Source organism: Protomyctophum bolini, assembly GCF_963924005.1.
Source record: "Protomyctophum bolini genome assembly, chromosome: 18".
NCBI lineage: Eukaryota > Metazoa > Chordata > Actinopteri > Myctophiformes > Myctophidae > Protomyctophum > Protomyctophum bolini.
Window position 1 is genome coordinate 8778745 of NC_137879.1, and position 27376 is coordinate 8806120.

Genomic DNA, 27376 nt, shown 5'->3' on the forward strand with positions numbered 1-27376 from the left:
CTCCCTTTTCTTCTCTTTTTGTTCCACCTTCACTAGAGCTGGATTTGTGGCGGTGTGTGAACGTAAATTGAAGATGCTGGAATGTTGCCCTCCCTTATAACCCACACACACACACACACACACACACGCCTTATTCACCTAATTGTCGCTGCGTTTGAGAGCGGACGGATGAGAATAGCAGACTGCAGGACACCGTGAGCTCGCAGGACATGTCGACTGTCCTCGGTGTGAAACACCGACGCATGCATTGGGCTTCCTCTCTCTCTCTCTCTCTCTCTCTCTCTCTCTCTCTCTCTCTCTGGCACAGGGCCCAGGTAGAAACATGGGCAACCAGATGGGGGGGCGTGGCACAGGGGTGGTGGGGGTGGTGGGGAGGGGGGATGACGTGAGATCAGAGATGGAACGGGGAACCCCTAGTGGGCTGATTATTACAGCATGTGTTGCTGTTCGCCGTGTGTGTGTGTGTGTATTATGTGTGTGTGTGTGTGTGTGTGCTTGGTGTGAGGAATTTATGCAAGGATGTGGGAGGAGAGAACAATTATTGCGCGTGCATGCGTGTGCTCGCGTGCGCATGTGTGTGCGTGCGTGCGTGTGTGTGTGTGCGCGTGTGTGTGCATGTGTGTGTGTGTGCGCGCGTGTGTGTGCATGTGTGCGTGTGTGCATGTGTGCGTGTGTGTGCATGTGTGCGTGTGTGTGTGTGTGTGTGCTTTGGAGCAAGCAATGTGCATTTCGTCACTGTCAGGCAGAAACCTTGTACATTTTTTAGGTTTTTTTCTCATGAAAAAGTGCCATATTCAATACTTTTGTTGCATGACAATGTCGCACAAACGTGTGTGTGTGTGTGCGCTTGTGTGTGTGCGTGCACGGCTGCACGCGCGCATGTGTGTGTGTACTGTGTGTGTAGGGTGTGAGTGTCTTTGTGTTGCGACCGTTCCGTAGCGTGCCTGCTGTCATGCACATGCCTGAGAGTGCGGGCCGCTGTACAGCGTCTCACGGCGGGCGGGGGGACAGGCGGGGAGGCGAGCGGGGAGGCGGGCGGGGAGGCGAGCGGGGAGGCGGGCGGGGAGGCGAGCGAGGAGGCGGGCGGGGAGGCGAGTGGGGAGGCGAGCGAGGAGGCGGGCGGGGAGGCGGGCGGGGAGGCGGGCGGGGAGGCGAGTGGGGAGGCGGGCGGGGAGGCGGGCGGGGAGGCGAGTGGGGAGGCGGGCGGGGAGGCGGGCGGGGGGACAGGCGGGGAGGTGAGCGGGGAGGCGGGCGGGGAGGCGGGCGGTGGACAGATGGTTTCGGGTCCGTGGTGTTAATCCACAGCAGAGGAAACAAACCTTATAGGAGGCATACGTACAGCTGGGTCCGCTTCATCATCAGTGACCTCACTCTGCCGACGGACAGACAGACAGACGGACAGACCGACAGACGGACGCTCCAGCTGTTAACAACCGCTGACTGTATCATGGTGACATCACTTTGTTTTGTTTGGGACCTGTCAGTGTGAGACATGATGGGCTCCCCCCCCCCCCACACCCTGTCCCCCCCCACCCAGCCTCTCAGGGTCCAGAACGCAAGTCATGAGACCTGGAAATAATCACGGGGATCAAAGCAAGGCCACGGCGAGGGCCGAGCCAGATAAAATGATGTGTTTGCTGAAGTCTTAATTAGGTCTGCTGAACGCTGCCTGACTGCCAGACCCAACATCACCATGACCATCTCTCTAGACTAGAGCAATCCATGTGTGCGTACGTGCATGTGACGTGTGCAATGTGTGTGTGTCTGTGTGTGTGCGTGCGTGTGTGTGTAATGTGCATGCATGTGCCATCCACATGTCTCTGCTGTGATGATACCGGTGGATTCCATCAAGGACGGTCTTCTTGAGTTGAATGTCATGCGACTGTTTAACAGGCTAAACGTGCACAAAACACCGGCCCCCTCATTAACTCATAACTGTTGTAACACACGCACGCACGCACACACACACACACACACACACACACACAAACACACAGACAGACACACACACACACACACTCACACAGGGAAACCATCATTGACAGACAGACCCCAGAGAGCAATTACTTTGCAACTGGGGGTTCCATCTGTCTATGACAGCTAGAGGTGCAAGTTAATCAAACTCATTGAATTATTTGATTATAAATATCCATTTACTAAAAATATAAAAAATAACTCACTAAAAGATAATAAGAAACAGCTACAATCTACAGTACAAGCTCACAATGAATCGCATCACGACATGGTGTGAGCTTGTGTAAATCTGCAGTTTTCTCTCTTTCTTTTTCAATCGAGTGGTTACCGAATGATCGATCAAGGTCACTTGGTGGGAGCACAGCTGTACTGCTTCTTTCACCCCTAGGTCCTCCACACCAAATATCTTTGCCGATCTCCAAGCTGACCCCTGCTATATTTGGCCTACACATTTCCCCCCGGAATATGGATGCTGGGGTTCAAGTGGTTTCATCCTGAATGCCCGTGTAATAAGTTATAAGTTGTCTTTGTGTGTCCATCACAGGGGCCTGTTTGCGAGCCACTACACAGAGACCCATTACCTGGAGGATGGCAGCGCCGTCACAGACTCTCACAACTTCACGGTATGTGTTCTCAACTGACGTCTGGTTCTGTTCTCTGGTTCTGTTGGGCTGACTTCTGACTCTGTTCTCTGGTTCTGTTCTCTGGTTCTGTTGGGCTGACTTCTGACTCTGGTTCTGTTCTCTGGTTCTGTTGGGCTGACGTCTGGTTCTGTTCTCTGGCGTCATGCTAAAACCATTGGCCAATGGTTGTGGGCTTCGCATCATCACCGTTTGCCATGGCCCTGCAACTATTGCAGAGTTTCACGAAAACCGACTTCACGACTGGTCCCTTAAAAACAATTGTAGGAAACGTGTAAAAATAAAATAAAAATAAAGAAAGATTTTTTTTTCATATTTTCTTGCGTCCCATCATGAAAATGGGTCCGCGACCCCAAAATAGGTCCTGGCCCATTATTCAGGAAACAGCGTCATATAAAAGCCGTTTCTTCTCTGTCCACGTCACTATTTGCATTTGAAGCCGAACACATGAATCTTGGCCTCATGTGTTATATGCTGCTTGGTTTTTCTTTGCTTCTTCTATGATGCTTCTATTTTGGGACAACGTGGAAGGTGGGCACGCCACTCTGGCACGGAAAGATACTCTTATCTGTGTGTAGGTGAGTTCCTTTTGCACTCACACCATTCATATTGCATGAAACGACAGGGAGACCAGCATCACAGAAGTACAGTCTGGGTATTTAATAATGTATAAAGGTTAAAAACACTCCGAAAATATATATATTATATATGCTCGCAGTTCAAGGCTTTTTTAATCTTTACTCAGCGGTGGAATTAGCCTTCCATAAATATTTCACAGGGGGGGGGTTTCCTTTAGGCTGACTGGTGGATGTTTCCCGAGTGGGAGACCCGGTTTCGAATGCAGGTGGTTGCACCCTGTCTGTCAGTGTGTCTATTGGACAGAGAGGTGTACAGCCGGGTCACTGTGTATCAGTGTGGGGTCCCGGGACCACCAGGGGTCCCTTAAGGGACCCTTAAGGGTTTGTAACTCTGAGAGTTATACAGTACATAAACAGTGAGGATTTTACTGTGTAAAAATGGCATTAAAATGGAGGTCCGTGGCCTATAATGCAGTATAGTTCTGCCATAGTTCTGCCAAACTGGAGCACCAAGGACCACCACATGGAAACGTATTTGCCACACCTGAAAGGTTTTGTGCCAGGGAGGGACCCCCATACTGTACAAGCATTATTAATGAAGTGCTCACCATTCTTTTTTTACTCGAGTGAAAGTATCAATAGTATAATATTTGCATCTTAGATGTAGTACTTAGTTTAGACTTCACCCTAACCCTAACCTCCCACGGGGCAGCACACCTAAACCTAACCTTAACCCATGTCTAACCAATGACTAGTCTAAACTAAGTATGCACCCCGTGGGGGGTCATAGGTTTAGGGTGAGGGTTTGAGATAGGTTGTAGTTGTAGGACTAATGACTGGTCTAACCAATGACTAGTCTAAACCAAAAACTGTCTAAACTATAAGTACTGCACCCGAGTAATAAAGTATTAAGAATACTGTGTGTGTGTGTGTGTGTGTGTGTGTGTGTGTGTGTGTGTGTGTGTGTGTGTGTGTGTGTGTGTGTGTGTGTGTGTGTGTGTGTGTGTGTGTGTGTGTGTGTGTGTGTGTGTGTGTGTGTGTGTGTGCGTGTGCGTGCATGAACTGTGAACACACGTGTATTTCTACAGTGCGAGTAGAAAGGAGTGTGTCATTAGTGTACTCTGCTGTGGTCTGTCTCCACTCAGCCAGCCCTGGCCTGGGTTTCATCCTTGGGCAGTTTGAGCCGAGGCCACGACGCTGCCATGAATCCTGATTATTATTTCGTAATGAATGAATTGCAAAGTGTCTGGACCGTGCCGAGCCGCGTTTTTTTTGGTTTTGTTTTTGGACTCGTGTGTCTTTTCCATGCAGTGGTTCAAATCCTCCACCTGCTTCGCCTGATTTCGGGGGATTTGGTCATCTTGCACGGTTTTGGAAAGCAATTAGATGATGGCTCGTTTTTTTGGGTTCCACATTTCATCCAGAGAGCATAATTATAGACAGTCCTTTTTTACTAAACAGCTGGTCTACTTTAGACTCCAAATCCACAACAGAAGAGATTAATGTAATTCAATAATGTCCAGCCAGCCCACACAGCGCATGCACTGAACACTATTTTCCACCCAAAGTGTCATCGCCTTTTCCCTCGGACTGTCTGTGGGGTCAGTCACTGCTGCAGGGCCATCCCTGGACTGTCTGTGGGGTCAGTCACTGCTGGACCATCCCTTGGACTGTCTGTGGGGTCAGTCACTGCTGCAGGGCCATCCCTGGACTGTCTGTGGGGTCAGTCCCTGCTGGGCCATCCCTGGACTGTCTGTGGGGTCAGTCACTGCAGGGCCATCCCTGGACTGTCTGTGGGGTCAGTCACTGCTGGACCATCCCTTGGACTGTCTGTGGGGTCAGTCACTGCTGCAGGGCCATCCCTGGACTGTCTGTGGGGTCAGTCCCTGCTGGGCCATCCCTGGACTGTCTGTGGGGTCAGTCACTGCAGGGCCATCCCTGGACTGTCTGTGGGGTCAGTCACTGCTGGACCATCCCTTGGACTGTCTGTGGGGTCAGTCACTGCTGCAGGGCCATCCCTGGACTGTCTGTGGGGTCAGTCACTGCTGGGCCATCCCTGGACTGTCTGTGGGGTCAGTCACTGCAGGGCCATCCCCTGGACTGTCTGTGGGGTCAGTCACTGCAGGGCCATCCCCTGGACTGTCTGTGGGGTCAGTCACTGCTGGGCCATCCCTGGACTGTCTGTGGGTCAGTCCCTGCCTGGGCCATCCCTGGACTGTCTGTGGGGTCAGTCCCTGCTGCAGGGCCATCCCTGTGACTGTCTGTGGGGTCAGTCACTGCTGGGCCATCCCGGGCTGGACTCCGCCAGCTCAGCAGAACCGCTGCCATTCCAGAAGCACATTGTTGGTTCTCAAGGACAGCCATGGGCCGGGCCGGGCCGGGGTCACGGGGGCATTACATACAAGATGAGTGGACAATAATATAATACCAGAAACACATACAGAGTTGGCCTACTGTATACGTAGGACCATAACAAGGTCAGTAACTCTGAGAGTGTACAAATGGAACCAATTTGGTTCCACTTGTGTCCACTTGTACACACTCAGAGTTAAGGTCCTTGCAAATACAACATTAAGAGAACCACTAGTACTCGTTGGACTCTCAATATGCCATATAGTGTCATAGTAAATAAGTGCCTCATACTGTACACATTCTGAAGAAAACCTGCAGAGACTGACATTAATTAAGTAATCGAGTCTTGTGACCAAAATAAGGACATTGTAATGGTGTGTAAAACAGAAAATCTAGCACACAATCAGCTAGAAAGTCTTTGTCAAACAATATTTTCAGATGTGGGGGGGTCTGTGGTCAGATGCATCAGTTTGGGGGTCCTTGAGATGCAGTGCACAGGGTGGATGTTTTGGACGGATGGACCCGTTCATGGGGGAGAGAGAGAGGGTGACCTGTACCTCAACCCCTTGCTAACTATATCGGGGCTGCGTTTCAGCTCGGGGACCCAAAAACTGGACACCCCCTTTGCCCCCCCCCCCCCCTCACCCTCCCAAGCACCCCTTCTTCATTCCTGTCTCATGACTAGAACCAGCTCTTCGTTTTTTGGGAGGGTCCCTCCTTTCCTTTTAACTGGAAACAAAGACGAGGCTCAGAAGAGCGATCTTAGGCAGAATGTATTTCTGCCGCTGGCGGAGAGAGGGAGGAGGCTGATATATGGGCTCCAGGCATGGGGATCTGGACGGCTTCAGTCCGGGGTGTCAGAGACGAGGTATATCCTAGGGAGTTGTCTTTAGTCATGACTCCATCACTCCTCCCCCTGTTCATTTGTCTGCTTTATGGTTTCCCCCCTTTCCTTTCCTGCTTGGCCCTATAAGCCTCACAGACAGGCATTAAGTAACAGCGCGGCTATAGAGGGCATGTGGCTCTCAAACATTCTCATGTCAAGGACGTCCCGACTCCCCAGGTTTTGGTATGCTGCCGCAGACCCCCATAACTCTATAAGAGGAGTGCGTAACCCTGAGAATGTAACAAATGAATGGAACGGTTCCATTTGGTTCCGTTAGTTCTCAGAGTTATAGGCTCTTAACCCATTCTGACCTGAGATCAGATTCATACGAGGTTTCCACTGGACGCACACTGGGTCTGATTAACCCATTCTGACCTGAGATCAGATTCTAAAAAATGTCAGTCGTTCTTCGATTTTTCAAAAAATAGCAGACCTACAAGCTCGTAGCGCGCCACTCGGTGGCGCGCTATGAGCTTGTAGATCTGCTATTTTTCAATAGCTAAAGCATAACGTGATGCTAAACACCAAAATGGGTTCCCGGTCAGAATGGGTTAACTATTAGATCATTTATCTGGGGATCCCCTGGAACCCTCTCAAGGACCACTATAGGGGTCCCCGGACCCCGTTTTGAGAGTCTCTGAGCTACAGATGTCTTGTGGGACCCACAAGACATTCTGTAAGGGTCCATTTGGGTCCATTTGCGCAATCTCTCAGAGTTACAAACCTGTAAGGAGTCCAGTTTGTTCCAAAAATATCATATCAATCATTTTAGCTTCAAGGTTCAAGGTTGTACTTTATTGCAGGTACATACTGTAAGAGTAAAACGTATTTCTTTTTTTTGCTTCCTTATAGACAATGCAGCAGCATATACTGTAGATAGCATAACATTCAAAACGACAAAAACACAGCAAGCACCAGCAAACAAAGGGATAGAATAAGGGCCGATTCATACTCCTATTTTAGAGCCGAATAAAAGTCGGTTCGGCGATGTAGAGCCTACAATGTGACGTCATTTGAGGTTCGGGAGGGGGGCGGGTACCGTCCTAAAGTTGGCTCTTCGGTGCTACTGAAAATTTCTGGCGAGCCGAAATCATTTCGGCACTACAGCGCCGAAACAGCGGTAAAATAGGAGTATGAATCGGCCCTAAGAGTGCAAGAACCCCTGGGGGTCGCGGACCGCCATACAGGAAAGATTCACGATGGCCATCTTACCAGGAGCACCTATTGTTTGTTTGGACATTAAAGATGTCTTTTCCTTTTTTAATAATAAATGGGCTGTTTGCCTCGCGCAGCCTCAATCCAGGTATACAGCTACTGTATTAATCTCTTTTCATTCTGGAATAATAATGTATGACTTTGTCAGCTCTGGCTTCCCTGCAGAGAGGCCTAGAAACCCAGTCTATTCATATCCTGCATGTATCTTTCGATACATCACCGCCATGACCTCATCAAAGAAACATGAGGCGGTGGCATTAAGTCGAGTGCACTAAATCCAGTGCCGCGCCTGGCCTCGCCCCCACGCTAGAGACCTTAATGTTCTCTTTCCATACGCCTCCAGCCCTCCGTGTGTGTGTGTGTGTGTGTGTGTGTGTGTTGTGCGTAGGTAGGAGAATGTCAAGGATTCGGGCCCGCTCTCGAATTGGATTTATATCGAAACTTTCTTGGGGGTGGTTGGGTGGGTGGGTGGGTGACGTGGAAGAAACAAGATCGTTTGAATCGGTGCTCGATTGGAACATGAATAAGAGATTCATACCGCTTTGCGGGCCAGAAACCTCTGATGACCCACCTTTATAATATATTATTGTATATACTAACTTAATGGCATATACTTCTCATACTACAGTGTCACACAAAAGTATGAAAGGTAGCAGATCCACATGCTCGGCACGTTTCGCTTCTTCGGTTTTGGTCATATGAGGTTTCTATCTCCCGATAGAGAGAGGCGATATAGTATAGTGTAATAGTTTGTTAATATAGCATCAAAAAACTGTCAGAGTGGCGCGCTACGAGCTTGTAGGTCTGCTATTTTTGAAAAATCTAAGAACGACTGACATAGAAACATAGCTTTTTCAGAAAACTGTCAGGATTTACAAGACATTTTTAGAATCTGATCTGGTCAAAATTGGTTCAAATAAACACAAATGTTGTATGGTGGTCCCTCCCTCCATCCCTGCCCTGGCACAAAATATGTTCAGGTGTGGGACCCACACGGTCCGGGTCCTTGAAATGAAAGGGTTTTCAGAACCACCGCTGCTTCCGGTGCCTGCAGAAAAGCCACTCAGACGCTGAACATGCACAATCCATCCAGCAGCCCTGAGCTGGACCTCGGCCACCTCCGCGGAATAGAAGGCCGGCCAGCCAGCCGCTGGAATTTACTGCCGTACACACAGCTCTATATTTAGAGGCAGGGAAGGAAAGTGGGGTTTCCTTTCTTTCTTTCTTTCTTTCTTTCCTTCTTTCTTTCTTTGCGGTTCAGGGTGGCAGAGAGGAGGCCCCACCTGAGAGAGGCCTCCTCTGGCCTCACCCAAGAACCACTGTTTTCACTGCAAACCAGACACTTCCTCCCACACCCTTTGTCTGCCAGGAGTGGTTAAATACACACGTGTGCACGCCACACACACACACACACACACACACACACAGGTTAAACTCACCCTCTTGGATCCCCGCAGCAGCTGGGCAGGTGGTCCTTGTGAGGTTTCAGCAAGCATTAGCTTGCTGGGAAACGGCCAAGTGGTTGTTGCTTTATTCCTATACTTGATATCAACCAGGAGTGCTGTTTTGGACCAAACCTGACCTTGACTTCACACATGATACTTCCGATCCCTCTCGATTTAGCCAATTAAACTCTGCATACTTTGCCGAGCTATGAGCTATGTATGAATCACTGTGTTTAAATCCATTATAGCTTGTGCTGTGAGTGACATTTTTCGTTAAAACAAGTGTTAAATGGCTATATATTCCGATAGTAAGCATTGCTTTAGTGTGTTTGTTCAGTAACGGGTGCATGTATCCACATCTTCACAGTTTTGACAGTAAACATAAAATTATATATTTTCAGGTGGTTTATACATTTATTTCATTTGGGAGAGAAACCCCACAAAGACAATTTATTATGTCTATTGAAATCCAGAGCTTTTAAACGTTTTAAAAAAGAAACTTAAAAACGATATACTCTAAATATCTCTGCTTCTGTCTCCCCATGCAGGAGAACTGCTACTATCACGGTGTGGTGGAGGATCATGCCAACTCCGATGTCAGCCTCAGTACCTGCACTGGTCTCAGGTGTGTGTGTGTGTGTGTGTGTGTGTGTGTGTGTGTGTGTGTGTGTGTGTGTGTGTGTGTGTGTGTGTGTGTGTGTGTGTGTGTGTGTGTGTGTGTGTGTGTGTGTGTGTGTGTGTGTGTGTGTGTGTGTGTGTGTGTGTGTGTGTGTGTGTGTGTGTGTGTGTGTGTGTGTGTGTGTGTGTGTGTGTGTGCGAGTGCATGTTTTACTTGAGTAAAAGTATCAATACTGCAATGTAGCGATACACTGTTTCTGTTAGTAAAAGTCCCTCAAAGTACTCATTGTGCAGAACATCAAAGATAGCAGATCTACAAGCTCACAGTGCGTCACTTCGTGCCACGCTGCGAGCTTGTACATCTGCTATTTTTGAATAAATCTTGAAAGTGTGAGGCTAAACCTATACTGATTTAGAAGGCATTTGTAGAATCAGCCTCAGGTCTTAAAAGAGTTAAAAAATATATATATATATATAGTGAGACGTTTAAGTACATTTTGATCCCAACAATGCTCTTGTAAAAGTTTGAATACTTATTACGTATTTTTCTAGTGTTATTTCTACTTTATCCCATTTTGGGCGGGAACCCCTTTTGATGTTAGCATTATGTTATGCTTTAGCTATTGAAAACTAGCAGATCTACAAGCTCGTAGCGAGCCACCGAGTGGCGCGCTACGAGCTTGTAGGTCTGCCATTTTTGAAAAGTCGAAGAACGACTGACATAGAAACATAGCTTTTTCAGAAAACTGTCAGGATGTAGAAGACATTTATAGAATCTGATCTCAGGTCAGAATGGGTTAAACACCAGTGCTGCTGCTGCTCAGGTCCAGACGCTGTGCGTTAGTGTCCACTTATCGTCCTCACACCGGTGCTGTTTCCACCCCCGGCTCCGTGTAATATATGTCACCTGCACGCATCGGCGATCAATCCACACCGAGCGCACACACTGAAGGAGGACATCTGAAATCCTCCATCAAGGGCGTCTTAAAGCTCACCTGGCACAGCCTCCATCCATCTATCTATAGTATCTATCTATCCTCAAGGCTGGCTGTGAAACAACATGCGTCACTGCTCTGCCTGCTCTCATGGACCGGGCTGGACTCCATGCACAATACACCGTTTTCGAAATGACTCTTTCCTACTTCTGGGCCTCTGCCAACTTCCTTCACAGGTGTTTAGTGTTTTCCGATGATACTAATTAAGGCTCTGCTCCGTTTAGTGTGTGTACAGTCAGTGGTTCTCAAAGGTTTCAAGGACCCCCATATTCTCTTGAGAGTGTACAAATCCATGTTGAGTTACACGGGTGCAGGTCTTTTTTCCGACAGCATATTGATCCGAAACCTCAATCCTAACCTAACCCTAACCGCAAGCACGGGAGCAGCGCATGTCGGACCATCGCTTTTTCGCATCGCAGCGAATGTCCCCCCGCTGCGGATCGGATCGTTGCCCCGTCGGCTAGAATGCTGTCGGAAAAAAGGCTGCCTCCCGAGTTACACACACCCGTACGGGGGCCATTTGGAACACTCTGAGACCCACTGGTGTAGCAGAGTGTGTCCAGTGAGCCAACATGCACAATGGCCCATTTGCAGACAGTGGCCATGTTTGCCATCAGAGTTTGGAAGCGCTCGTTTTCAGTAAAGCCAATGTCCTGCTGCCTCTTGCATTATGTGCAAATTCAAAACAGTTGGTGGTACACACACACACACACACACACACACACACACACACACAGGGCAGTTGGAAGTAGGAAGAGTTGTTTCATTTTTGTTTATGTGCACAGAGCCTATTGTTCACCCATTTTAAGACCTGAGGCCGATTCCACAACAAAATAATGTAATAAATCAGTATTCCTCACACTTTGCTGATGTACAAGCTTGCTTATGTTCCGTCCAGTTCCTTTCCCCGGCTGGCCAGGGGGAGGTAGTTTTAGAGACCAGATTACTGCATGTTTTAGTGAGGGTACCTACCCTAGGGGACACGTAACCTGACGCTGCCAGATGAGGGCGGTATTGCGGAAACATATTCCCCAACACAACACTCATCTGGGATCTCTGACGGAGTTGAGCCCTGAGTCAGATCTGCTTCGTACCGAACCAATCAGCGTGAGCTAAAGGCGGGATGCGGATGTGACGGTATATAGACACGTCGATATGATTGGTTGTGTTTGCACGCCCACACGGTGATAGACAGACGCTCCCATCCAATCATCTACCATGTATCTTGAAAAAAAGGAACAGCCCCGTCATCGAATTTGCTTCCGCGATCCCAGATCCAAATAAGCTGTGAAACAAATTTGTGTAGCAAGCTTTTTGGATCTGGCAGCGTCAGGTTAGGGGACACGGGGAGAACATGCAAACTCCACACAGAAAGGCCCTTTCGCCAAACCCCGCCTCGGGTATGGGCACTGAGGTCATTCACTGAGGTCATTCATTTTGACCACCGGCGGCGGCGGCGTGGTTCTATGTTTTATCTCTGCTTGGTCAGACCGAATACAAGCAGGTTCGTGTATCCGACCGACCAACGTAAGTCAAACTCGCTGTGTGCATCAGCGTTTGCAATTTACATCGTTCCCGACTTGCAAAGTTCCTGAGTAGGTCGGTGCCCAACATGGAGTTTACTTAAACAAGTAGTAAAGTAATGTTATGTCCATTAACCCCCCCCCCACCCCCGCTGTTTTTTTATTTATTTTTATAAATCGAACATTCTGATGATCACGAGAGGCTGTAAACCTCGCTCACACCGTGGGCCTCCATCCTGGCACCGCTCACACCGTCGGACTCACACCGTGGGCCTCCATCCTGGCACCGCTCACACCGTGGGACTCACACTCCATCCTGGTGGAGGCCAGGCCTCCATCCTGGCAGGGAGGTTAGTTGGCTTCTAGAGAAGGAAGCTCATGTTTGCGGATGTCAAGCAGGAGTAATGATGGCTGTAATATCACCGGACAACACCGGGAATGTTTGCACAAACCAGCCAAATGTCGGCACCCTCCAAGGAGCCATCCCAATGATTGTTGAGCCGCTGTTCTTGGCGCTGCAGGTCTTTCTTCTTTTTTCTTTTATTATTAATTAAATTTTTTCTTTGTGCTTCCCTGCAACCTGTCTGTCTCCAGACAGCAAGAGAGAAGGGGGTGGAGAGGGGGGGGGGGGCAGAGAAACCATTTTGACAAGCGCTGTGTTGCTTGGCGTGCACACCACAACAAATTGCTCTGGGTTTTGGTTGGCAGCTGTCGGGGCCTTCGGGGGTTTCAATGTGAGTTCAATGTGGTCACGGATGTTGTGCGAGGTTTGCTCAAATCTCCGCGCTTTGGCACCGGACCTAATGCGTCCAGAGACTAATTTCGAATCACAGCGGCCCATTTTGAAACGGTTGAGATGTTGACACGGGGAAACGGGAGCCCCATCAGCACAGCCGACCTGGGGATGCTGCTTATTAAACCCAACGTCTTGTCTAGCCTCTTCGGTTTGTTCCCACAGCCATCAGCTCAACTTTAATAACAATCTTTCAAGTGCTACGTCGTCCGTTTCCATTCTGCCATATTACTATGAAGCATGATGGCTACTGGCCTGCTGTTTATACGTACGATGTGCTGAAAATAGCCACCGTGTCACGACGCGATGCGAGTAGATTTTCGCCAAAAGACGTAGTCTCACGACTAAGTAATCGGCAATGTTATTGTAAACATATTGTAACGTTTAGCACCCTGAGATGGAGTCGAACCTCGATCAGGCAACAAGCCACGCCAAGAGAGCTAGCTCCCTTGAAGGAGCAAGTTACGGCCCGGGTCTTTTGCAGGGTCGTTTATAATATAGTGTGCGACGCACATGAGCGTTTGGGGGGGATGTAAGTTGAAACTTTTGATGCCTTTCCTTATTTATATTTATTCTGTAAGGTTTTAGGTTGAGCTTTTTGAATCCATTTGAATCCATTTGAGACTCTGTTTGTTTGTCTGGCTCAGTCAGCAGCAGATTTGAACAGGAAACACAATCTGCAGAGCTTAGCAGGGAAACTGGACAGGAACTGGAAATCCGAGACTATACTTTACTACAGTTACTGTTATTGTTTTAATTTATTTGAAACGAAATGAGATGAACGTGGAACCCCAAGCCGAGACTCGGTGGTGGGGGGGCTGGCAGCCGTCGCTGCGAGACTCTGGGAGCGGTCGGTGGCCTCTGCTCCGTCAGTTGAAAGCAATGAATAGCAGAAATAGCCGATCTACAAGCTCACGACCAGTGCTTGGTCTGTTGTGAAGCAGAAACAAGCCTGTCGAGAGATCGCAGTCGGTGTATTCATACCGTGGTGATTGCAACAATGGATCGTCTGTGGTGAGTGGAGGCAGGTGTGGTGGTACAGTAGATAGGGACGTGATAAGCAGAGGGTGGTCTGTAGTACTCGTGAAGATACGTTGAATACATGCATGCTATTCACCATGACCTCTGGGTTGGCCTAACTTAACACCTTTCCCCCCCGCGCCTCTCTCCTCCTCGCATGCAGGGGTCTCATCTCACTGGAAGACAGATCCTACGTCCTGGAGCCGTCCGCCAACGGCACCGCCGACGGAACCCACTGGATCTACCGGGCCGAACACCTGGACCTCACGCCCGGCACCTGCGGCCACGACTCCAACACCTCGTCACACCCCGCCGCGGGGAACTACTGGAGTCAGCCAGACAGCAGCCTGTTCAGGGACTTCAGCACAAGGGTAAGAGAAAACAAAACAAAAGACCTGATGGATTCCGTTGTCTTGTTTGATCTTTGGCCCTTAATTTATTTATCGAGGAGGGTTAGATTAGCTGAGCACAGAATGCTCTTTTTCAGTAAACGTCTTGCTTGGTATACGGCATTCACATCACACCTGGGAGCTGCTGTATAGCCGAGTGGGCACAGGGGCTGCATCACAATGTGTCTTTGAACCCGAGGTGCAAAGACTGAGACAGACAGGGATTGCAGCTCAAATAGAGGTTTATTGGGATAGCGGTGGAGCTGAGCAGCGGTGGATCAGGTCACAGCTCAGTGACAGCAGAGGCAGACTTCCAGGGTTCAAAGGTGGTCACTCACTGCAAACACAGGAGAGAGAAAGGTATATATTCAGAAAACGACTGACCCTGTCAAACAGAGACTGACGATTGTCCTACCCTATCTGTCTCCACACCTACAGTACAGTCACATGTAGCAGTACAAAGCAGTACAAATGTACAAAAACACACTTTTACACTCATAATGACACCATCGATCGTGTGTGTGCGTGCGTGCGTGTGCGCGTGCGGATAACGGTTAACTGGCCCAGCACATTTGAAACGAGGTCACTACCTTTTTGGAATGATTCCCTCGATCCCCTGCCGTCCGAGAGGACCTATACTGTGTCCATCATCCGTTATAGTGGTGTCGTGCAGAATGTGAAGAGGAGAAGTGAGAAGGATATAGCACTGGCTTTTCAAGTGCAAGCTCTGTGTCTGAACTTTGGGACCAGATTGCTCAAATTGTTTGTTGCGCCTTTTAGCGAGGCCGTTCTGGCCCAGACCGAGATTGGATCTCTAAAGATGTGACCACTTGATAAGTGGGGAACACCATGCCCCGTGATGGCTATCGCACTCTGGAGCCCAGGAATACACCTGATTTATCAGCTCGGTGTGGAGGAATGAGGGGATGTGAGAGATTAACAACGCTGATAAATGCGGGGCTTGAAAGGGAGACCTTTTCAACGTAATGTAAGACGCATGTCGGCGATGGTGGGGGTCAATAAAACCATCTTAACCATATGTACTTCATTTACTGGGGTCCCTCAGGGGCCGGTACTTTGGCACCCTCCTTTTTTCCCCTTTACGTCAAATCTCTTTGCGGAAAATAGCCGATCTACAAGCTCACAGCGTGTCGCAACACGAACCGTTGTGAGCTTGTAGATTGGTTATTTTCACCAAATGTTTGCCTGTTATTATTACATGCCCCGAGTAGGGATGCAAGTGGTTAAAAGTGTTTCCTCATCTGTCTCCGAGGGGTATTGAGATTGGCAGTGTGTTTCTGTCAATTCCACTCCGAGGCCACTTTATTCACGTCCTCGTAGACTCCGTCTCCGTGCACATAATTTATGCTTTGACGCACATCACGGTGACGAAGTATGACTAAGTATGAGTCTGTGCTTTTTTTCCAAGTCTCACGTCTGCACTGTGATTTCTCTTTGCGGTTTCAGTGTAAGATCAAAAGAATATGATTGCTGATGAGGAGTGTGATCGATGCCGAGTGAGACGTGTGATCAATGAATCAGTCAGCGGCGCGCTGGCAAAACAAATGAAACGAGTGTCGATTTCACTCAGAGTTTGAAAAGTAGACCCATGCATGGCGGGTCCACTTCTGCGCTCTCTGGGGAGGAAAAAGTCTCTTTCTTAGTGATTTACAATGCTGTGAAAAAATATGGTTTTGCTCTCCTGGGTGAGAGATTTATTTTCTGTGTTGCACGGCATTTTTTGCCGATGACAATCATGACACGGCACTCTTTCATTCAATTAAGATCCCATATAATCCAGCCCCGCCCCTTTTGCTCTATCTAAGAGATGTCAGGGCTATAAGAGGGAACATTAATGGCTCCTATAACTGAAGACAGAGACACAGAGTCGAAACGACAAATGCTGGTGGTCAAATACTTTTCTTCCCAAGAAGAAGCCACCGAGTGGCGTGCTACGAGCTTGTAGGTCTGCTATTTCTTTTGTCATATATGTTTTTATTGAACAGATAAATTATTACAAACATTATGATACTTTTTTTATGAAACAAAATGAAAGAAAAGAAAAAATATAGACAAAAAAGATAAAGAAATCCCTTAACCCTCCCACCCATACTGCTCAGTGACACTGATACTATATAATAAGATGATAGAAAGCTCATGGAAAACATCTGAAAAGAAAATGGCGTACAGTCAACCATATCAATGGTATCCTGTCTATTGTAGGTCTGCTATTTTTGAAAAATCGAAGAACGACTGACATAGAAACATAGCTTTTTCAGAAAACTGTCATTTTCAAACAGACATTTTTACAATCTGACCTTAACCAAAATGGGTTAAGTAAGAAAGCAGCAAATGGGCTTGTCATGACCAATGAGATACAGTAGTTCACGGCCTGAAACAAAGCTTTGCAAAGTGCTACACAAGCGACACACATTGGCATGGCCTTCATTTAGCCCTTCGCTTTTAAACCCCACCTCAAAAGTGGTTGTCCAATGCCATTCCAAATAGTTTAGGATTGCAAGCTTTTGTCACCTCATAGCTGTCAGTTTTATTTTTGCATGTCTGCGTTGTTGGAACACACACACAGCTTAACTTCAGGAAACACTACTGACCCACTCAGGTGATGGCAATAATACTAATTCACTGTAGTCTTATTGCATTACATGAAAACTCCTGTCGGATGGTCGTATAAATTGATTCAGTTGGATACGTTTCTCCCTCTAACATTTCCTCGTATTTCTAGTTCATTGAAATAATGTCATGCACATTAATTTGTCCAGGGCCTAGCATACTGCAGGCCTGGTTGACTAGATTAGCATTTTGAAGCTCTTGCTAATGAAATGATTGATTATTTATGTCAATTAACATGCATCTCAGCTGTGGTTATTACATTAAAAGATGTCACCTGTTTTTTTTCCAAGCATGTAGCTGGGGAAGACTTCAGCGGAGATAGGCTGCGATTGGCTGAGACGGGGCTTGCCAACACAAACGACACGCTTGCCAACCCAAACGACACGCTTGTCAAGGCAAATACACAAAACTATTAACTATTCACTATAAGTAATGTATGATTAAATACTATACCAGGCCATCGGTGCTCTACTATAGAGTTAACAGTCTCTTAACCCATTCTGACCTGAGATCAGATTCATACGAGGTTTCCACTGGACACACACTGGTCTGATTAACCCATTCTGACCTGAGATCAGATTCTAAAAAATGTCAGTCGCTCTTCGATTTTTCAAAAAATAGCAGACCTACAAGCTCGTAGCGCGCCACTCGGTGGCGCGCTATGAGCTTGTAGATCTGCTATTTTTCAATAGCTAAAGCATAACATGATGCCAACACCAAAATGGGTGCCCGGTCAGAATGGGTTAACAGTCTCTCAAAGGGCATCTCTTTGACCTTACAAAATGATCTTATTATAGCCGAGAACCACCACTAGGAGGGTCTCCTCTCTCCTCCTCGTTCCAAAGCGAAAATATAATTGTTTCAATTCATTAACCTTTTGCATGAATTATTCATTAAGGGCGTTGTTTGGATCATATCTATGTTGGAGCTGTCCATGGTGCTGAAAGTGCACGTAAAATGCATGTAGGTTGAAGTTCAATATAGACGTTCATGGACGATGGCCAACTTGAATGAACTCAATTCATTTCCTCTTTTCCCTCACGGTATAGCTCTTGGAACATAACAGGCCCCCAGAGGCTTAGGGCTGCAACTGAACACACACACACACACACACACACACACACACACACACACACACACACACACACCTCACTCACATGCCCCTCCGGAGTGTTTTTCCTCGGCAGGGATCAACCTGAGATGTGTCCTCCTCCTGCTTGAGGGAGGCCAAAAATACATTAGAGAGGCGTCGTCTTGGCAAAGTTTGGCATTCGGACGAAGGGAGTTAAGTGGAGGAAATGACAGAGATACGAGTGGCATTCCAGTCTAGTGTTGCAGTGTGTGAGCGTCACGTGTGACCGTCTGTGTGGTAATCATGTAAGCATCTGATAAAGTCTGTGTGGTCGTCGTGCAGGACAGAAAAAATGGCCATGCAGCGCTCTAGTGTTGATTGAGACAGCACATTTTGATGCAGTTTTTTGTCATAGTCTTTTGAGGCATCAAAAATGCTTTAGTGTTGTCATAAGATTTCCGTTGACTAAACGTACAGTTGTTTTTGGCAGGCCTTGATGGCGTCGTAAAGCCTGATGTAACACGCTCGCTCATAACACGTCGCAGCAGATCGGCTATTTTCAGACTGCAACCAAACATACAATGACTTCTCTTTTTAGTTTTCTTGTCCACTAGTCCATCCCTAACATTTTAGTCTAGTTTTTATTTTGTTGACGAAATTGATTATATTTAGTCATAGTTTTTAGTCATCATAGCTTAGTTTTTTATTCAGTTTTTATTGAGTTTTCCCCTGTGAAAATAGGTCGACGAATATTTTCCGTCATAGTTTTAGACAACAAACTCAACACTACTGCTCTGACAGGTCTCTTTGAGAGCCCGACAGTTGCCACATTTTGTCTATGCTGGTTTGTAGTGTCCTGCCCCTACCGATGTTTTTAGACATATTTGAGTGAAAAAAATCTGCTCTAATCAATTTGAAATATCGACTAGACGTTGTCACCTGCTCATGAGGGGCGTGACAACGCAACGAGCACGCACGCGACAATTTCACGGGGTACGTTTTCAATTTCAGGAAGTAATTAAAATTTCCATTTTATGGACTTTTGATATAAAAATACACATGGACAGTGATTCAACCAAAACAATGAGTGCCATCTCGACCCGGCCCCATCTCATTCTTCTGCTGTTTGAAACAGCGAAGAGTAAACCATAGTGCGCTGAAAGTAGAAAACAAGTTTTGAATATTTTACTGTAAAATGCAATAAGTTATAATTATGCAATAATAACCTTTACTCAGCTGGCTTTAATATCTATGGAGTAGAAAGCAGCGAGGATGCAGGTTGCCATGCTAACAACGAGCCACTGTGTGTGTGTGTGTGTGTGTGTGTGTGTGTGCGCGTGTGTGTGTGTGTGTGTGTGTGCATGTGTGTGTGCACGCGCGTGCGCGTACCACTACCTGTGTGTGTTCAAGTGCCCTTGAATCTCTTAATAAATGATTTAATGTGTATGTACTTTCTGCCCTGACATGGATATTAAAGTGCTTTCCAACTTGGGTCACCACACACACACACACACACACACACACACACACACACACACACACACATACACAGAACGGTGACATCTGCTCAGTGCCGGCCGGGTTCTGGCCGTGTCCCAACTGGGTGTCCTCGTCTTCACGCTCATGCTCTCCCGCTGCCACTGTGTTTGCGACATTACCTCATTTTATTTATACAGTACGACAGTGTTTCTCAAACTATCTCTCTCTCAAAAAAAAGTGTGCAAGGCAGCATTGTCAAAACACAGTGATGTAATAATAATAGCTTGAATTTATACAGCGCCTTTCATGAACCCAAGGACGCTTTACAAAATGTACCAACAACAATCAAAGAAGAATAAGTGTCTTTTCAAGGCAGCCTTAAGAGAGTCCAGTGTTGAAGCATGGCGAATCTCTATTGGGAGAGAGTTCCACAGGGTGGGGGGGGGGGGCGGCTGCCACACTGAACTCTCTGTCCCCGAAGGTTGGCTTGACTTGCCTTGGGTACAGAGAGGAGGTCCAAGTTTGTGGACCGCAGGTTCCGTGTCACAGGAGGTTTAAGGAGGAGGCCTGAGAGGTATACTGTGGACTGGAGCCATGCAGGGCGTTTTGACATTTGTAGGTGAGAAGGAGGAGTTTATAGTTGATACGGAACTTGACAGGAAGGTGGGGGTGAGGGTGGGGGGGTGATGTGCTGCCATAAGGCTTGGTGCGGGTGAGAACTCTGGCAGCTGAGTTTTGGTCATACTGTCTGCAGCCTGTCCAGATTGCTGATTTGGTTATGGATTTGATATGTGACTGGTAGGAGAGGGTTGAATCCAGAATGATGCCCAGGTTGCGGACTTCCAGAAATGGAGTTATGGAGCTGCCATCTACATGAAGGAGGAAATGTCCAACTTTCTGGTGAATGTAGTATTAGCTAACAAAGTAAGCACTATTTTATACGTACAGTATGACTGAGAAAATAGCAGTATTTTTTAAAATGTTTTAAAAAGTGAAAAAATATATCACACGTGAGGGTCGCTCTTTTTTGTTATATTGGTTTTTATTGGGTTTTTTATAGACATGACAAAACAAGACATACATGACAACACATACACCAGACTATAAAGCATATTGTTGCTGCCGGGAGGGAACCTCATAACTCCATTTTTGACGTTTTAGATTTTCTTTGTGTGGCATAAATCAGTGCTATTGAACACCCTTTATGTCTGTGTGTTGTTTCGAAAATATTTAACCAATGGAAAGTAGTAAAAAAAAGTGCTTTGGAGTGGACAAAACCTCTTAACTCCATTGGACCCTCAAAATGTCTGCTAAAGCAACTAACTCCACCACCTCTCCCCCTCTCATGAAAGTAATTGACAATATATAAAGTCACAACACCAACTTTGATGAGGCTGTATTGCTTTGTTTTAAAAAATATAAGGTTTTCTTTATTTCCTGAAAATTCTATATTATTCATTAACTGAAAAAAAGGAGTTATGAGGTTTCCTCCCGACAGCAGAGATATTAAACGAGCAACAGACCAGACCTATCAATATGAAACATTAACAAGAGCTGCCTATATCAAAACATGCAGTTACACAATGGAGTCAAGATGAGCCGTAATAGAGCTCATCTTGACTCCAGGACTGTGAAGGGCTCTCTTATCATTATACATCATCATACATCATCTCATGAACAACTGCATTTATGTGATTAGTTACGTCATATATTATGTCATATTTGGTGGACATTTGACCTCATTTCTCCTTTTCATTGTCAATGGCAATTATTGAGACGTGTGCGGACAAAAGCTGTATATAGGAGGGGCTAATAAGTGTCAATTTGGGGGTCCTTGACATGAGAGAACCACTGATGTAGATGTAGATGTAGATGTAGATATAGATGTAGATATAGATAGATAGATAGATAGATAGGCCCAGGCCACTCGAGCTGCAGTGCCTATACGATCAGCCAGCATGTCCTTTTGGCTTCAATGCTTCTTCTCGGTGTGGCCGGGAGCTTGGGCCAGGACTGGTTTGGAGCTGGTTTTATTGAATGTGCAGGGCTCCTCTGTTTGGGCCAGGACTGGTTTGGAACTGGTTTTATTGAATGTGTAGGGCTCCTCTGTTTGGGCCAGGACTGGTTTGGAGCTGGTTTTATTGAATGTGCAGGGCTCCTCTGTTTGGGCCAGGACTGGTTTGGAACTGGTTTTATTGAATGTGTAGGGCTCCTCTGTTTGGGCCAGGACTGGTTTGGAGCTGGTTTTATTGAATGTGCAGGGCTCCTCTGTTTGGGCCAGGACTGGTTTGGAGCTGGTTTTATTTAATATGCAGGGCTCCTCTTGTTTGGGCCAGGACTGGTTTGGAGCTGGTTTTATTTAATGTGCAGGGCTCCTCTGTTTGGGCCAGGACTGGTTTGGAGCTGGTTTTATTTAATATGCAGGGCTCCTCTTGTTTGGGCCAGGACTGGTTTGGAGCTGGTTTTATTTAATGTGCAGGGCTCCCTATGTTTGGGCCAGGACTGGTTTGGAGCTGGTTTTATTGAATGTGCAGGGCTCCTCTGTTTGGGCCAGGACTGGTTTGGAGCTGGTTTTATTGAATGTGCAAGGCTCCTCTGTTTGGGCCAGGCGGCGGCCTGCTTTGGAGCTGGTAAATGTGCCGGGCTCCTCTGTGGGGAACTTGGCCCAGCTCATGGAGTCACACAGGAAGCCTAGCTGGCGGTTCTGGCATCCCACTGGCAGTGTTATCGTCGTGTGTGTGCGTGCGTGTGTGTGTGTGTGTGTGTGTGTGTGTGTGTGTGTGTGTGTGTGTGTGTGTGTGTGTGTGTGTGTGTGTGTGTGTGTGTGTGTGTGTGTGTGTGTGTGTGTGTGTGTGTGTGTGTGTGTGTGTGTGTGTGTGTGTGTGTGTGTGTGTGTGTGTGTGTGTGTGCGCGCGTGTGAATGCGTGCCTGCGTGCATGTGTGAAAGGTGCAAAGCCCAATCGAGTGCCCGCGTGCTATATTTAGGCCGACCCATCCCAGGAAGCTGCGGGTCCCCCTCCTGCTCTCCTTCTGTGTCTCAGTCATGCTCCTTCTCTCCAACACCCCGGGATCCGCAGGGGTCCTTCAGGGGGTTACAGGGTCCCCACGGGTCCTTGAGGGGGTTACAGGACATTAACCCATTCTGACCTGAGATCAGATTCATACGAGGTTTCCACTGGACACACACTGGGTCTGATTAACCCATTCTGACCTGAGATCAGATTCTAAAAATGTCAGTCGTTCTTCGATTTTTGAAAAATAGCAGACCTACAAGCTTGTAGCGCGCCACTCGGTGGCGCGCTATGAGCTTGTAGATCTGCTATTTTTCAATAGCTAAAGCATAACATGATGCTAAACACCAACATGGGTTCCCGTTCAGAATGGGTTAAATTATGCATGACTATGCAGTCACTTTTGTACGTTTACTGAAGTACATTTTGAATTCCGGACTATGGCACTTGGATACTTATGAGAATTGATACTTTTACTTGCGTAAAAAAAAAATTTCTACCACAAAAACTTTCCCACCGTTGCTAACCAGCATCTTCTACACAGATACTCACTGTCCAGTGTCCAAGCCCGTTGACACTGTATATAACATTCATTCATATTCACTGTTGATAGTCAATATGATATAAATTATACATTATCCTTTCATATATTCATCGGCAATAGATGCATACATATATTCATAATATTCAAGACTCAAGGGGTTTATTTGTCACTCACTCACTCATACTCGTACAAGTCCAAGCAGCAAAAAGTTGGTGTGACATATGCTCTGCAGAATGTGCCAACAATAATGATAGCAATAACAATAAATATATGTTGGTGTATAACACTGTGTTTACAGTACGTATACCGTACTGAAGGCCCTGACGCCCGTTGGGAACGACGCCTTGGGATGTTGTGAGAGATGAGATGTCATGCATGTATAGGTACCGCTAGATATTTATTGATATAATAATAATAGCACCGCGATGAATCTCACGGTGAAGCGCCTCATGCTAATAAATAGGAATATCATAACATAACTGGCGCGGGCCGCTGCATTGGACAGGAATTTACTTCCTGAGAATCCTGACTGTTGCATTACAACCAGACACTTGTCAAAATGTCCAAGAAGCAAGCCCCCCATTACGAGCTCTGGTGTCACGTGCCTACTACAGATGTCTATATCTATCTACTACGTCCTGTAAAAACAACAAAAACATTGCATGGATGCACCTGGGACGTTTCCTCAGTGATGTATCCTATAAGGTCATCAGGGTTTCGGGTCTCGTCTCAGCCTTCTAAGCTCCTTCTAAGCGAGAAGCCCCCTTTGATGATAAGCGGCCCCGCTGTCGAGAGAATTAACGTCACAACTGGCGAGCACAGCTCTGGGACGTCCAGCTCACTTTGAACACATTTCGCAACATCATACCCCTCCCTCACTCCCCCAGCCGGGGGTGATCAAGTCCCGACTTACGTCCCAGTATAGCTACCCACGATCAGTCCCATTAGAGAAAGACCAGGGTTGACTCCTTTCCAGGCCCCTCTTACGTCTCACCAGGTCCATTCCTGCTCTCACCAGGTCCAGGACCTGTGTGTTGCACCAGTCTCCCAGCACCAGGCACGTCATTCAGGAGTGGTGGATTATTGGGCGACTGTGGCTCAGGAGGTAGAGCAGGTCGTCCAATGATCCATGGGTCGGTGGTTCGAATCCCGGCTCCTCCTGTCTACATGTCAAAGTGTCCTTGAGCAAGACACTGAACCCCAAATTGCTCCCGATGTGCTGGTTGGTACCTTGCATGGCTTCTGCCGCAATGGGTGTATGAATGGGTGAATGTAATGCACAATATATGTAAAGCGCCTTGGATAAAGGCGCTATATAAATGCACCATTTACCATTTATTGAGCTGCAATGGTTCTATGGTCTCTGTAAGTAGACTTAGAAATAAAACTAGTATTGACTAATCATTACAATTAGTGGCTCTTATTTTGAAGAGGAAGAGGTTGTAACCAAGACAAGCCGTTCCAAGCGCTCGTCTAACCAAGTAAACGAACCCACGTGGATTAAATAAACTCAAGCTTTTAGCCAAAGTTCATCTATGTTTTACGATATGAAAACCATCTGTCACATAAACAATGTACACACTTTGGAATTACGTTAAACATGGGAACCTCCTCAGCATTATGTGAGTAATTGCATTTTATCTGTGTTGTGAGAGCTCAATGGTAAATGGTTGCATTTATATAGCGCCTTTATCCAAAGCGCTGTACAGAGATTGGTGCATTACATTCACCCATTCACACACACATTCACAGTACACACCGATGCCAGAGGAAACCATGCAAGGCACCAACCTGCACATCGGGAGCAATTCACCATTTGTCATGATGTTCTTTTTTTAATAAGAATTGAATGCACAGAATATCAATACGAAGCAACTGAAAAACACATTATTTCAACGGTAGTGGAAGGAGACAAAGGATTTTTTGTCCAACCACGAAACGGCAACCAGTGGCTGCGAAGAGGGGCACAGCCACGGGCGGTACTTGACAAAAGGGTGAATTAGGGGTTCGGTGTCTCGCAGCTCAAGGATATACTTTGACACTATAACTCTGGGGGAGCCCACAGGGTTCGAACTGGGAACTTTGCGGTTTCCATCCGGTCACTCTATACCCCTGAGCCACCGCCGCCAGCCCCAGGCTATGGCTGCAGACTTCATGTGCAATCTCATGCTAGCTAAAATAACCTTGTGGTCGAGTAGAGACGTCCAACCCCCCTGCAGTGCGCACCAAGCTATACTGTACATCTCCAGGCACTCCTCAGAGAACTATAGCCCACAAAAGTTATAGTGCACTCCTGTTTGTGCAGTAAGTTGTCCGTCACTAATCCCCTAGAGAGTGCTTCTTGTAAACTTCTTGTCCCACTGTTTGTTTGTTTGTTTCTGGAGTCCTCTTTTTGTGCTGTCGTCTCAGATAGTTGATATTGATGCTTATTTGATTGACTGTTCCTTGATTGATTGGTCGTATACTGTATCTTAAATAGTGGAGTAGAGAGAGAGAGAGAGGCTGTCTGTTAATCAGCAGCTCAGCGCTTCACCTCCCAGGCCTGACCAGAAGACACTTAACAGCTGCCCCCGCCCCCCATCGCTAATCATGACCATCTGAGCATCCATCCGTTGGGTGAGGTTAACCCCCCCCCCCCCTCCCCCCCACACTGGATTAATATGGGTCTGCCTTACATTACTTTAACCCCTTCGTTCCCACAGACCCAGCGTGGCGTCTCGTGTCGGAACCGATTCGATTTCGTCTTCATATTATCTTTTATTGCTACCTGTTCCTGTGTTTTACTGCCGCTGTGACACCTGAATCTCCCCCCGGGATCAATAAAGGTTTATTTGATCTTAACATCTATACTCCTTGCTTTCTCTCTCTCTCTCCCTCTACCTCTCCGTCTCCGTCTCTCTCTCTTTCTCCCTCTCTCTCTCTCTCTACCTCTCCATCTCTCCTTCTCTCTCTCTTTCTCCCTCTCTCTCTCTCTCTACCTCTCTCTCTCTCTACCTCTCTCTCTCCTTCTCCCTCTCTGTCTCTCTCTCCTCTGCAGCACAAGCGGCACGCCCAGGCGACCACCAAGTATGTGGAACTGATCATCGTGGCTGACAACAGAGAGGTAAGCAGGGGTCGAGGCAGGGTCACGTCCCGTTCCGCCATCCGCTCCTGGCTCCCACAGGAACCAAGGGGTGAAAGGTCACACACACCCCCCCACCCCCATCCCCCCGAGACACCAATGAGTTGGCCCCTTGTGTCGTCTTGTTATCTTCCGTGATGATGTGTCCATCTAGTAGCCACTGATGTGGGTCAGGTGTGTGTGTGTGTGTGGGCTCACAACACGTCCCTAAGTGGGGTCCGGGGACCCCTAGGGGTCCTTGAGGGAGTTCCAGGGGCTCCCCAGCTAAATGATAGTTAGGAACCAAGTCCAAAAGACCAAACGGGTCCATTTGGTTCCATTTGTACACTCTCAGAGTTAAATTAAGTTTGATTTTTACAATATGTGTTTTTTTGTCCGAGAGATTAAATAGAGGGCCTAATTCAGGTCCCTGGCATATATCTTTTCAAATGGGGGTTTGCAGGCTAATTAGTGTCAAGTTGGGGGTCCTTGACATTGAAAAAGTTTGGGAACCTCTGGTCTAAGTGATTAAACTGAATTCCAAATATTATCTGTACAGTATGTGCAGAGTATTCTGAGTCACCCCTGGACTTCGTAAAGTGAAACCCTGGTCTGTACAGATGAGATGACATGCTGTATAGCCTCCTCTGCTATGCACAGAGGGAGGAGCAAGGAGCGGAGCGGAGGGCCCTGGATCAAGGACAAGGTGGCTGAGAGGTTATCGCCTCAGCCTTCTATAAGCTCCTTCTCGGCGAGAAGCCCCCTTTGATGATAAGCGGCCCCCAGCTGCGAGGGAATTAACGTCACAACTGGCGAGCGCAGCTCTGGGACGTCCAGCTCACTTTGAACACATTTCCAAGAGATACGGCGACGAGTATATAGCGTTTAATGTTTAACCCGTTCCAACCGGGAAACGGCATCCGGTTTTTGGCTATTCAAAAATAGCAGCTCTACAAGATCGCAGTGCTGTCGACTAGATATGCTAAATTTGTTTTTATCGTGAAAATGTATGGATATATATTTTAATATATTTATATTTATTTTTTATGGAGGTCCCTGGAAAAAATATATTTTGAGATTGGAGGGGGGTCATATAATTCTGGGGGTCCT

General features: G+C 47.2%; 1 protein-coding gene across 1 annotated transcript in view; it reads left to right on the plus strand.

The window, feature by feature from the left end:
- The window catches only part of adam12a (ADAM metallopeptidase domain 12a), a 170606-nt gene that overhangs the window by 72389 nt on the left and 70841 nt on the right, over positions 1-27376 (plus strand). The window contains exons 4-7 of the mRNA XM_080789705.1: positions 2519-2597; positions 9640-9716; positions 14204-14411; positions 26204-26269. Coding sequence (XP_080645831.1) covers positions 2519-2597; positions 9640-9716; positions 14204-14411; positions 26204-26269 — 430 coding nt within the window. The remainder of the gene's footprint in view (positions 1-2518; positions 2598-9639; positions 9717-14203; positions 14412-26203; positions 26270-27376) is intronic.